The sequence below is a fragment of the Bombina bombina genome, chromosome 2, assembly GCF_027579735.1.
Source record: "Bombina bombina isolate aBomBom1 chromosome 2, aBomBom1.pri, whole genome shotgun sequence".
Taxonomy (NCBI): domain Eukaryota; kingdom Metazoa; phylum Chordata; class Amphibia; order Anura; family Bombinatoridae; genus Bombina; species Bombina bombina.
In genome coordinates, this window is record NC_069500.1 from 271,103,330 (window position 1) to 271,116,316 (window position 12,987).

At 38.4% G+C, this 12,987-nt stretch overlaps 1 protein-coding gene across 2 annotated transcripts in view; it reads right to left on the reverse strand.

Annotated features, from left to right (window-relative positions):
- Positions 1-12,987, reverse strand: part of EPB41L4A (erythrocyte membrane protein band 4.1 like 4A) — a 635,814-nt gene that overhangs the window by 22,478 nt on the left and 600,349 nt on the right. For both annotated transcript variants that reach the window (XM_053701541.1, XM_053701542.1), the window contains exon 19: positions 10,115-10,162. In XM_053701541.1, the coding sequence (XP_053557516.1) occupies positions 10,115-10,162 (48 nt within the window). The remainder of the gene's footprint in view (positions 1-10,114; positions 10,163-12,987) is intronic.

The following is a 12,987-nucleotide window of genomic DNA, read 5'->3' on the forward strand; positions in this document are numbered from 1 at the left end:
TTTCACAGAAGTGTGATTGACTTGGAGTTACATTGTGTTGGTTAAGTGTTCCCTTTATTTTTTTGAGCAGTGTATAAAGAAAATTAGTAGATATGAAATATCTAACCTTTCAAATATTACACGTTTTAAAATTACACAAAATTCTGATTTCCCAAAGGGGCAGCTTGACAAAGAATTTCACATATTCTGATAAAACATTTCCTCATTTCAAACAAATTACCAACTGTAAACCCTGCAAATTAATTTAATATCTGTAAATGGACTTAAAGGGATACTAAACCCAATTTTTTTATTTCATGATTCAGATTGAGCATGAGATTTTAAGCACCTTTCTAATTTACTCCTATTATCATTTTTTCTTTGTTCTCATGCTATCTTGATTTGAAAAAGCAGTACTGTAAGCTTTAGAGCCAGAACATTTTTTGTTCAGCACATGGGTAGCACTTGCTGATTTGTGGCTAAATGTAGCAAACCAATCAGCAGCTCTACCAAGGTGCTGAACTAAAAAATGGGCCGGCTCCTAACCTTTTATTACTGCTTTTTCAAATCAAGATAACATGAGAACAAAGAAAAAATGATAATAGGAGTAAATTAGAAAGTTGCTTAAAATGGTATGCTCTATCTGAATCATGAAAGAAAAAATGAGGGGTTAGTATCCCTTTAAGAACCAGCACCCAGCCAAAAGGTATATAAAATATATATACATACAGTATATATATATATATATATATATATATATACACATATATATATTATTGTATATACACTATCATTACATTTTAAAGGTAATATGATTATTGCATTGCAGTCTATTAATCACCAGAATGTGTTTACAATATGAAAATTGTATTTAATTGATTCTTCCTGCCTAAATAAAAATTGACACCAGCATTTGATAAATGTCACTATAAAGGCAGCTTGTGATTTGTTGTTTATGGCTGAATTTGCAAATCAGTTGATAAAGGGCGCATTTTAAATAACCAGCTATTACAAGTGGCTGGTTAATGCTACCGCAAGCTCAAGTAGTAGTAGTACTTTGTGCTCAAGTTCATTAAAGGGACAGTTTACTCAAAAATTTTCTCCCCTTTAATTTGTTCCCAATGATCCACGTTGCCTGCTGGAATGTATTTCCATTACCCTTATATTGGCATTTGAAATAGTTGATTTAGCCTGTGGTATCCCCACCCATCCTGAAAGTTTTTGGCCTCAAGGTCAAGCTGTGTTAACACAGCCAGCAGAAGAAATTACACTCCCAGTGGGGTATAGAAGAGATAATACAATGTTAATTTTCCATTGTTCTCTCCAAGTATTGGTGATTGGTTTATGGACAGATATAAGATAAATAAGCAGGAGTATGTATACAAATGTGATAAAGTAATGAGATCTGATTATACCTAGAAGCTCAACCCATTTTATTAGGTTGTGGCTTCAAAACACAAAACCAGCTACTTCATATACACAAATAAACCTTTAAAAAGCAAATCTCATACATTTTATACTCTGCAGCTTGTAAAAAAAAAAGTAATTGTAAACACATTAAGGGAAAAACAATTTTATAATATACTGTCCCTTTAACCATAGATCAGAACTATTGTTAATGAAAAAAATGTCCCCAAATTGCCTCCAAAATAAAGTGTATGGTGTATGATTTTTTTATTAAAATAACTGCTCAAACCAGTAATAAAGGGTTAAAGTAAGCGGATGTCGGGGTGTTAGAAAAAAAAAACGGCACTGAAAAGTGCCTTTACATTGTAGTCTATGGGGACTGTGTTATTACTTGAAATATATATGTATATGCTTATATACATATATATTTATGTGTTAATATGTGTATATACACATGTAAACACATAAATATATATGTATATAATCATACACATATATATTTTTAACATGCTGCCCAACGCTGCACTAGGTTATGTGCCGTGTCTATCGGCATCAGAACGAGGCTCCCATTAGACTAGACTCTAGAGCATTTAGAAGCATACTCTCATGAGCGCAAAGCTTCCATGCAATGCAAACGCGAGGTCGCTTTCGCATTGCACTCAACTTCAAATACCAGCGCACATTTGCGTGCGCTGGTATTACAAGTGGAGAGCAAATATTGCGCTCGCTAAAGCACAATTATGCGCTCCACTTGTAATCTAGTCCTAAATGTGAAGAAACCTGGATTGGGTAAGTTGGTAGTAACAGGTGTTTTTAAAGATTTTTCTACTAGCCAGCTATTTTCACATAAGGTTAAATAAACTGGGGTAACACTGGAGCTTTGTGAATAGAGCCCAAAATGAATGTCGTTTTTTGTTTTGTTGAAACATTCTTGTCTGTCACAGTGCTGTGACTGGAATCTTAAAGAAAGAATATTCCATTTGTTTCCCGTCACCATTTAATACAATCTTATTCAGTTAATACTAGTACTTTTAAGTTAATCTCTTAAGTACTTTTATACGCATGGATATAAAATTGTTTGTTATATATAATTTTTCAAACCAGGACAGCATTGTGCCTGCAAACAGTTCACAGCAGCATCTCTAAAAAATAAAAAAATAAAATGTTTGTTTTTTTTCTTTTATCAAAGTCTGATTGTTCAGTGGCTTCATAGTGAAAGTCAGGAATTGTACTCAATTTTGTTCTTTGATGAGAATTCCAAGATAAGTGTAAAATCTATTGCTTAGAATTGCAAACTGCCGGGAGCTGAAGAATCTGGTTTATGTGCTTTTCTTTAGAGCATTTTATCAAACAGTACATTTTCAGACCTTGCTATGTTTATTTTTACATAGTCTGTAGCTTTGAATAGGTAGATTGTGTGATGATCAATGCATTGTTAATCCTTGGTGCACAGAATGCAAAAGCAATCTTTTTGGCCTTACCAGTCTCACAATCCGTGGGTCTGGTGATATTTTAAAATAAACTGGGCTACAGCTAAAAAGGCGCCGCTAAGATGGAGGAAGTCCCTTTAAAATTAGAAAGTCATGGCAATGTCTCCCCATTAAAATACAAATTACTCCCATAGAACTCCCATTGAACTTCCACAGAACACCTATATATTCGTTATGTGTGTGATCTCCATTAATAAAGAACAAAAATGACTATTAAACCTATAGGAGCTGTGGGGATGTGGATACATTATACGTACATATACAATATTTTTATTTATATGTAGTTTATTGTATAATGCAATAATATGTATTTTAAGTCTTGTCGTGATTTTAAAAATAGTTTTTTTTTCTTTTTTTAGGAAGTAGATTTTGTGATGTTAATATTTCATAGAACAAAGTACCCACAATCTTCTAGATAACAGAATTTATGCTTACCTGATAAATTACTTTCTCCAACGGTGTGTCCGGTCCACGGCGTCATCCTTACATGTGGGATATTCTCTTCCCCAACAGGAAATGGCAAAGAGCCCAGCAAAGCTGGTCACATGATCCCTCCTAGGCTCCGCCTACCCCAGTCATTCGACCGACGGACAGGAGGAAATATGCATAGGAGAAACCATATGATACCGTGGTGACTGTAGTTAGAGAAAATAATTCATCAGACCTGATTAAAAAAAACCCAGGGCGGGCCGTGGACCGGACACACCGTTGGAGAAAGTAATTTATCAGGTAAGCATAAATTCTGTTTTCTCCAACATAGGTGTGTCCGGTCCACGGCGTCATCCTTACATGTGGGAACCAATACCAAAGCTTTAGGACACGGATGAAGGGAGGGAGCAAATCAGGTCACCTAAACGGAAGGCACCACAGCTTGCAAAACCTTTCTCCCAAAAATAGCCTCCGAAGAAGCAAAAGTATCAAATTTGTAAAATTTGGCAAAAGTGTGCAGAGAAGACCAAGTCGCTGCCTTACATATCTGGTCAACAGAAGCCTCGTTCTTGAAGGCCCATGTGGAAGCCACAGCCCTAGTGGAGTGAGCCGTGATTCTTTCAGGAGGCTGCCGCCCGGCAGTCTCATAAGCCAATCGGATAATGCTTTTAAGCCAAAAAGAAAGAGAGGTAGAAGTTGCTTTTTGACCTCTCCTTTTACCAGAATAAACAACAAACAAAGAAGATGTTTGTCTGAAATCTTTAGTAGCCTCTAAATAGAATTTTAGAGCACGGACTACGTCCAAATTGTGTAACAAACGTTCCTTCTTTGAAACTGGATTCGGACACAAAGAAGGTACAACTATCTCCTGGTTAATATTTTTGTTGGAAACAACTTTCGGAAGAAAACCAGGCTTAGTACGCAAAACCACCTTATCTGCATGGAACACCAGATAGGGCGGAGAACACTGCAGAGCAGATAACTCTGAAACTCTTCTAGCAGAAGAAATTGCAACCAAAAACAAAACTTTCCAAGATAATAACTTAATATCTACGGAATGTAAGGGTTCAAACGGAACCCCTTGAAGAACTGAAAAAACTAGATTTAGACTCCAGGGAGGAGTCAAAGGTCTGTAAACAGGCTTGATTCTAACCAGAGCCTGAACAAATGCTTGAACATCTGGCACAGCTGCCAGCCGTTTGTGAAGTAAAACAGATAAAGCAGAGATCTGTCCCTTCAGAGAACTTGCAGATAATCCTTTCTCCAAACCTTCTTGTAGAAAGGATAGAATCTTAGGAATTTTTATCTTGTTCCAGGGGAATCCTTTAGATTCACACCAACAGATATATTTTTTCCATATTTTATGGTAAATTTTTCTAGTTACAGGCTTTCTAGCCTGAATCAGAGTATCTATTACAGAATCTGAAAACCCACGCTTTGATAAAATCAAGCGTTCAATCTCCAAGCCGTCAGTTGGAGGGAGACCAGATTCGGATGTTCGAATGGACCTTGAACAAGAAGGTCCTGTCTCAAAGGTAGCTTCCATGGTGGAGCCGATGACATATTCACCAGGTCTGCATACCAAGTCCTGCGTGGCCACGCAGGAGCTATCAAGATCACCGAAGCCCTCTCCTGATCCTGGCTACCAGCCTGGGAATGAGAGGAAATGGTGGGAACACATAAGCTAGGTTGAAGGTCCAAGGCGCTACTAGTGCATCCACTAGAGTCGCCTTGGGATCCCTGGATCTGGACCCGTAGCAAGGAACCTTGAAGTTCTGACGAGACGCCATCAGATCCATGTCTGGAATGCCCCATAATTGAGTTATTTGGGCAAAGATTTCCGGATGGAGTTCCCACTCCCCCGGATGGAAAGTCTGACGACTCAGAAAATCCGCTTCCCAATTTTCCACTCCTGGGATGTGGATTGCAGACAAGTGGCAGGAGTGATCCTCCGCCCATTGAATTATTTTGGTCACTTCTTCCATCGCCAGGGAACTCCTTGTTCCCCCCTGATGATTGATATATGCAACAGTCGTCATGTTGTCTGATTGAAACCGTATGAATTTGGCCTTTGCTAGTTGAGGCCAAGCTTTGAGAGCATTGAATATCGCTCTCAGTTCCAGAATGTTTATCGGGAGAAGAGATTCTTCCCGAGACCATAGGCCCTGAGCTTTCAGGGGTTCCCAGACCGCGCCCCAGCCCACCAGACTGGCGTCGGTCGTGACAACGACCCACTCTGGTCTGCGGAAGCTCATTCCCTGTGACAGATTGTCCAGGGTCAGCCACCAACGGAGTGAATCTCTGGTCTTTTGATCTACTTGAATCGTCGGAGACAAGTCTGTATAATCCCCATTCCACTGTCTGAGCATGCACAGTTGTAATGGTCTTAGATGAATTCGTGCAAAAGGAACTATGTCCATTGCTGCAACCATCAATCCTATTACTTCCATGCACTGCGCTATGGAAGGACGAAGAACGGAATGAAGTACTTGACAAGAGCTTAGAAGTTTTGATTTTCTGACCTCTGTCAGAAAAATCCTAATTTCTAAGGAATCTATTATTGTTCCCAAGAAGGGAACTCTTGTTGACGGGGACAGAGAACTTTTTTCTTTGTTCACCTTCCATCCGTGAGATCTGAGAAAGGCTAGGACGATGTCCGTATGAGCCTTTGCTTTTGACAGAGACGACGCTTGAATCAGGATGTCGTCCAAGTAAGGTACTACTGCAATGCCCCTTGGTCTTAGAACCGCTAGAAGGGACCCTAGTACCTTTGTGAAAATTCTCGGAGCAGTGGCTAATCCGAATGGAAGTGCCACAAACTGGTAATGCTTGTCCAGAAAAGCGAACCTTAGGAACTGATGATGTTCCTTGTGGATAGGAATATGTAGGTACGCATCCTTTAAATCCACCGTGGTCATAAATTGACCTTCCTGGATGGTGGGAAGGATCGTTCGAATGGTTTCCATTTTGAACGATGGAACCCTGAGAAATTTGTTTAGGATCTTGAGATCTAAAATTGGTCTGAATGTTCCCTCTTTTTTGGGAACTATGAACAGGTTGGAGTAAAACCCCATCCCTTGTTCTCCTATTGGAACTGGATGAATTACTCCCATCTTTAACAGGTCTTCTACACAATGTAAGAATGCCTGTCTTTTTATTTGGTTTGAAGATAATTGAGACCTGTGGAACCTTCCCCTTGGGGGTAGATCCTTGAATTCCAGGAGATAACCTTGAGAAACTATTTCTAGTGCCCAAGGATCCTGAACATCTCTTGCCCAAGCCTGAGCAAAGAGAGAAAGTCTGCCCCCCACCAGATCCGGTCCCGGATCGGGGGCCATCCCTTCATGCTGTTTTGGTAGCAGTGGCAGGCTTCTTGGCCTGCTTACCCTTGTTCCAGCCTTGCATCGGTCTCCAGGCTGGTTTGGGTTGTGAAGTATTACCCTCTTGCTTAGAGGATGTAGAATTAGAGGCTGGTCCGTTTCTGCGAAAGGGACGAAAATTAGGCTTATTTTTAGCCTTAAAAGACCTATCCTGAGGGAGGGCGTGGCCCTTTCCCCCGGTGATGTCTGAAATAATCTCTTTCAAATCAGGACCAAACAGTGTTTTACCCTTGAAAGGGATGTTAAGCAATTTTGTCTTGGAAGACACATCCGCTGACCAAGACTTTAGCCAAAGCGCTCTGCGCGCCACGATAGCAAACCCTGAATTTTTCGCCGCTAATCTAGCTAATTGCAAAGCGGCATCTAAAATAAAAGAGTTAGCCAATTTAAGTGCTTGAACTCTGTCCATAACCTCCTCGTACGAGGATTCTTTATTGAGCGCCTTTTCTAGTTCTTCGAACCAGAAACACGCTGCCGTAGTGACAGGAACAATGCATGAAATTGGTTGTAGAAGGTAACCTTGCTGAACAAACATCTTTTTAAGCAAACCCTCTAATTTTTTATCCATAGGATCTTTGAAAGCACAACTATCTTCTATAGGGATAGTAGTGCGTTTGTTTAGAGTAGAAACCGCCCCCTCGACCTTGGGGACTGTCTGCCATAAGTCCTTTCTGGGGTCGACTATAGGAAATAATTTCTTAAATATAGGGGGAGGCACAAAAGGTATGCCGGGCCTTTCCCACTCCTTATTTACTATGTCCGCCACCCGCTTGGGTATAGGAAAAGCATCGGGGGGCACCGGAACCTCTAGGAACTTGTCCATCTTACATAATTTCTCTGGAATGACCAAATTGTCACAATCATCCAGAGTAGATAATACCTCCTTAAGCAGTGCGCGGAGATGTTCTAATTTAAATTTAAATGTTACAACATCAGGTTCAGCTTGTTGAGAAATTTTTCCTGAATCTGAAATTTCTCCCTCAGACAAAACCTCCCTCCTGGCCCCTTCAGATTGGTGTGAGGGTATGTCAGAACAGTTATCATCAGCGTCCTCTTGCTCTTCAGTGTTTAAAACAGAGCAATCGCGCTTTCTCTGATAAGTAGGCATTTTGGATAAAATGTTTGCAATAGAATTATCCATTACGGCCGTTAATTGTTGCATGGTAATAAGTATTGGCGCACTAGATGTACTAGGGGCCTCTTGTGTGGGCAAAACTGGTGTAGACACAGAAGGGGATGATGCAGTATCATGCTTACTCCCCTCATTTGAGGAATCATCTTGGGCAATATCATTATCTGTGGCATCATTGTCCCTACTTTGTTTGGACACTATGGCACAATTATCACATAAATTTAAATGGGGAGAAACCTTGGTTTTCATACATATAGAACATAGCTTATCTGCTGGTACAGACATGTTAAACAGGCTTAAACTTGTCAACAAAGCACAAAAAACGTTTTAAAATAAAACCGTTACTGTCACTTTAAATTTTAAACTGAACACACTTTATTACTGAATATGTGAAAAAGTATGAAGGAATTGTTCAAAATTCACCAAAATTTCACCACAGTGTCTTAAGGCCTTAAAAGTATTGCACACCAAATTTGAAAGCTTTAACCCTTAAAATAACGGAACCGGAGCCGTTTTTACATTTAACCCCTATACAGTCCCAGCTATCAGCTTTGCTGAGACCCAACCAAGCCCAGAGGGGAATATGATACCAAATGACGCCTTCTATAAGCTTTTTCAGTGGTTCTTAGCTCCTCACACATGCATCTGCATGCCTTGCTCTCCAAAAACAACTGCGCATTAGTGGCGCGAAAATGAGGCTCTGCCTATGACTAGAAAAGGCCCCCATCTGAAAAAGGTGTCCAATACAGTGCCTGCCGTTTTTTAAAACAATCCCCAAGATTATAATAATTATTAGAGTTATAATCTGCAAAATATGCTTAGCAAAGTAATCGTTTTAGCCCAGAAAAATGTCTACCAGTTTTTTAAGCCCTTATGAAGCCCTTTATTCTTTTACTTAATCTAAGAAAATGGCTTACCGGTCCCCATAGGGGAAATGACAGCCTTCCAGCATTACATAGTCTTGTTAGAAATGTGGCCAGTCATACCTCAAGCAGAAAAGTCTGCCAACTGTTTCCCCCAACTGAAGTTACTTCATCTCAACAGTCCTGTGTGGAAACAGCAATCGATTTTAGTAACGTTTGCTAAAATCATCTTCCTCTTACAAACAGAAATCTTCATCTCTTTTCTGTTTCAGAGTAAATAGTACATACCAGCACTATTTTAAAATAACAAACACTTGATTGAAGGATAAAAACTACATTTAAACACCAAAAAACTCTTAACCATCTCCGTGGAGATGTTGCCTGTGCAACGGCAAAGAGAATGACTGGGGTAGGCGGAGCCTAGGAGGGATCATATGACCAGCTTTGCTGGGCTCTTTGCCATTTCCTGTTGGGGAAGAGAATATCCCACATGTAAGGATGACGCCGTGGACCGGACACACCTATGTTGGAGAAATATTTATTTCTGATATAAGTTCTCACTGTTCTGAATGTGTTATAATTATACTATTGCGACCTCACTGTAACAAACGCTTTATTAATAACGAACTTCAGTGTGGTCACAATATTATAAGTATAACACGTTCAGTGACAACTTATATCGGCAATAAATAAATAAAACAATGACATATAAATATCACAAAAACAAACTCTTCTTCCTAAAACAAGAAAAGCACGATTTTTAAAATCACAACAAGACTTAAAAAACATATTATGGCATTATACAATAACATACATATAAATAAAACAATGTATATACACAAACAATATACCCACAATCCCACAGCTCCTATAAGTGTATTATTGATGTTGTAGTTTCACTATTGTATTGTAACAAAAGGGGTCTAGTTTCTCTTGACACATGTAAATTGTATTGGCATACAGTACTATATAAAGGGATCATTTACATTACACCTTCAATGTAGGGGGTGATGCTCCTTTTAAAATGTTGCCGGCAACGCTACCCACAGATATGTATAGTAAAACGCCTCCCAACAAGACGGCCTTCAAACCCTGACTTCAGCTCTTTTTAACATTTCACCAGCAATCTCGGTCACATGACAGATCACTTTATAAAGTATCACCATTTTCGTAATGCTTTTAACTTTACGCCTTAAGCACAAAATAGCTCCACAAGAAGAGCAATGCCAACACATAAGGTGACAGAACTATTACTTTATGAGTATTTAAACGTGTTACTGAAATACATAACGTTTGAAAAACATAAGAGTGAATATAATCTAAATCTGTATTTCTCTGGTGTATCGGGCTTGTATTTCACAGCTTCTGGAATCATTTAATCACAACGTGAGACGAGTGTGGAACTTGACACTTGGTTGTGTGCGTAATACTCACTGAATATGCTTCCATAATGCTTCCTTTGCTTGAATATCAGGGCTTCTCCTGTGGTATGATAAATGAAGTTATTATTTGCTATACTATAATACATCAACATAAAACACAGCCAGCAGGAAACATGAACATTAATGATAATTCACTAAAGCTTTAAAAATGAAATTACAAAGCCAATGCAGAAGTAAAACTATTCTAGATCACACAAGATTATAAAAAATAATCACAGATTATAACTAGCCTTAGTCACTATATATATACGCTGCAGTATTTCATTACCTGCAATAACTGTATGTGTTATAAAAACGTAATTTGTTTAATGTGCTCACATGTTACAAGGTTTTTGTGTCTGCTTCTTAATTCCTTTTATACCAATATATGTGTCAGAAAATAATGTCTGTATATAGTGAAAATAAGCCATTTTGCAAACAAATAAATTATATGTGAGGGCATAATAAATAAATAAATAAATAAAATCTGATTAACACATTTCACCGCAATTGCTAAGCAAGAGGAAACATTTATAGTACGCATGTTATAACTGAGAAAAGACTCCCTTTAGGTTAATGGTTAAGCAGAAACGAGGCATGCAGCTCCCAGTGTAGTGAAAGGGAGGTCTGGAGATTAGATCTTGTGGACAGATGGTCTTTTTCGATTAAAAAAACAGTTGTACTACAAATAGTGGCCTGTCTAACACCTCCTGATGCCATAAACTAAATATAGAATCTACATTGCAACTTCTCATACCCTAACCACTGATGATAGTGCAGGGCCCCTCAAAGCTATCTGTTTGTCTGTCTGTCTCTATCTATCTATGGACCCCTGGCATTTTTGCCTATGTTTCATATTATTTTTTGGTGAACCAATTCCTTCATATGTAGTCTGAGACTTATTAGTATGTATTGCATGTTTTTGGTCTGATACCCCAACAATATGAGACACAGCCTAATATTATCAAGGGCTATGATTTAAGTAGTAACTTTGAGAGATATACGGTATTTAACAAGCGTGTTCAGCAAAATACTTTTTTTGCATACTAATAATATACTGCTTTTAAAATATAAAGGGGTAAAATATGTTCTTTTATTTGGTCCTTTTAACAATTCTTCAAAAGCCCTAGTCATAGTTTATCAATAGGGAGTTATATATTAGTTCATTGTGCCTGGGAGCTACAGGACACTCTTCAATAAATCTGCAGATAATTAGAGTGGAGCCGAAAGTGCAAAGCAGAGCTCTCTCCAATTAACTGAATGAAGCAGATGAAAACTAGGGTTAATAAATCAGACCAGTAGAGGGCCCAGCCTCAGGTTAAACCATGCCTCAGGTTTAATAGCAGCCCTCGGAAATCATTATCATTTGTAACATCTACAGCTTTTAAGTGTACGAGTTACACTCATTATGAGATATGAAAGCTACCCACTGTCTTCTGAAGCCGGCGTATATTGGCTGATTCCAAACTTTGTTGCTTACGTTTTTGACTGTTAATAAATACGATTGTTTTCAGGTTTAATAACAAGTTAAACAAATAGATGAAATTACTAGTTTAACCTAAGAAGCATGTATACAACTAACTAATGGCCATCCGAAAGTTCATTTCTGAATCTAATTATATGTTTGGAAGGTTAAAAAAGTGTTAATTAGATTAATTAGATACAATTATATAAATTTATATCCCCTGCATTGAAAGACTTTACTCAGTCACCATCAATATTAAACAGTTTAGGCACCATATTTTATTTTCTCTTTTGCCAAGTATTTATTGCTTTCTTACGTATGTGCGAAATCCCATGTGGGGAAAAAAAAACCATTTTATTATAGTTTTTATCCAGGTGTTACGGAATCTGAATTCAATAAATGTAGATTTTTCATATTTAGGGCTAGATTACATAGTGGAGCGCTAAATATTGATTGAGTGCACTTTGTAATACCAGCGCACGCTAATGTTTGCTGGTTTTACAAATTAAGCGCAATGCGAACGCAACCTCACGTTCGCATTGCTAGAAAGCATTTCACTCACAAGAGAGCGCTTCCATGGGCTCCAATGGGAGCCTCGTTCTGATGCTGTCAGAGACGGCACAGAACCTAAGGGTACCTAAGGGGGTAGATAAAACAGTTTTCTTAAACAACAAATGCAAAACTTAAATGTGAACTGGACACACAATACGGACTAAGTACAAATCTCATTTAAGCATAATTATCTCGACTTCTTTGGTGAATCGTCTGCAAAAAATAGTAGAGGCTGGTGGGACTGGAGAGGTTTGATATAACCTTTAGTGAATTTTGGCCTGTCTGTCCAAGTGAATAATTGCTGTAAAGTAAAGGCAGAGACTGATTAGCTGACAACAAATCAATATCGTAGGAATGAGGATTAAGGGAAATGCGTTTTTCCCTTCATTAAAAGAAAGCCTATGGCTATGGTTCTCTGTTGAGGATAAGGTGTTGCTAATTAAAACAAAGATGTGTGTTACTGATAATTCTACATACTAAACACACTGTGAGCTTCATGCACAGATGTACACAGGCTAGTATATAGGATTCTATGCAGACCTAACTTTCACAATAGCCAGAATAATAAACGTCTAACACTATTTGGCAAAATTATTTTCCAGTAAATAATAACTCTGTTATGCGAAATAGTTGGTAGAAGAAGTGAGACCAGTACCATTAGGACCTATCATTTATGTCTTTATTTGTTCGCTTGTTTGAAGAGTTAACCAATCACTTGATGCATCAGCTGAGGGTTGTAGAAGTTGACTAAGAATATGAATAATCAGCAGGAATACAGCAAACATGAGAAAATTCAAGTTGAGAGCTCAAAAGTTTATAAAAAAAATGACAAAGTGGGTCAGCATGCACAACGTGTAGAAACTCTCATA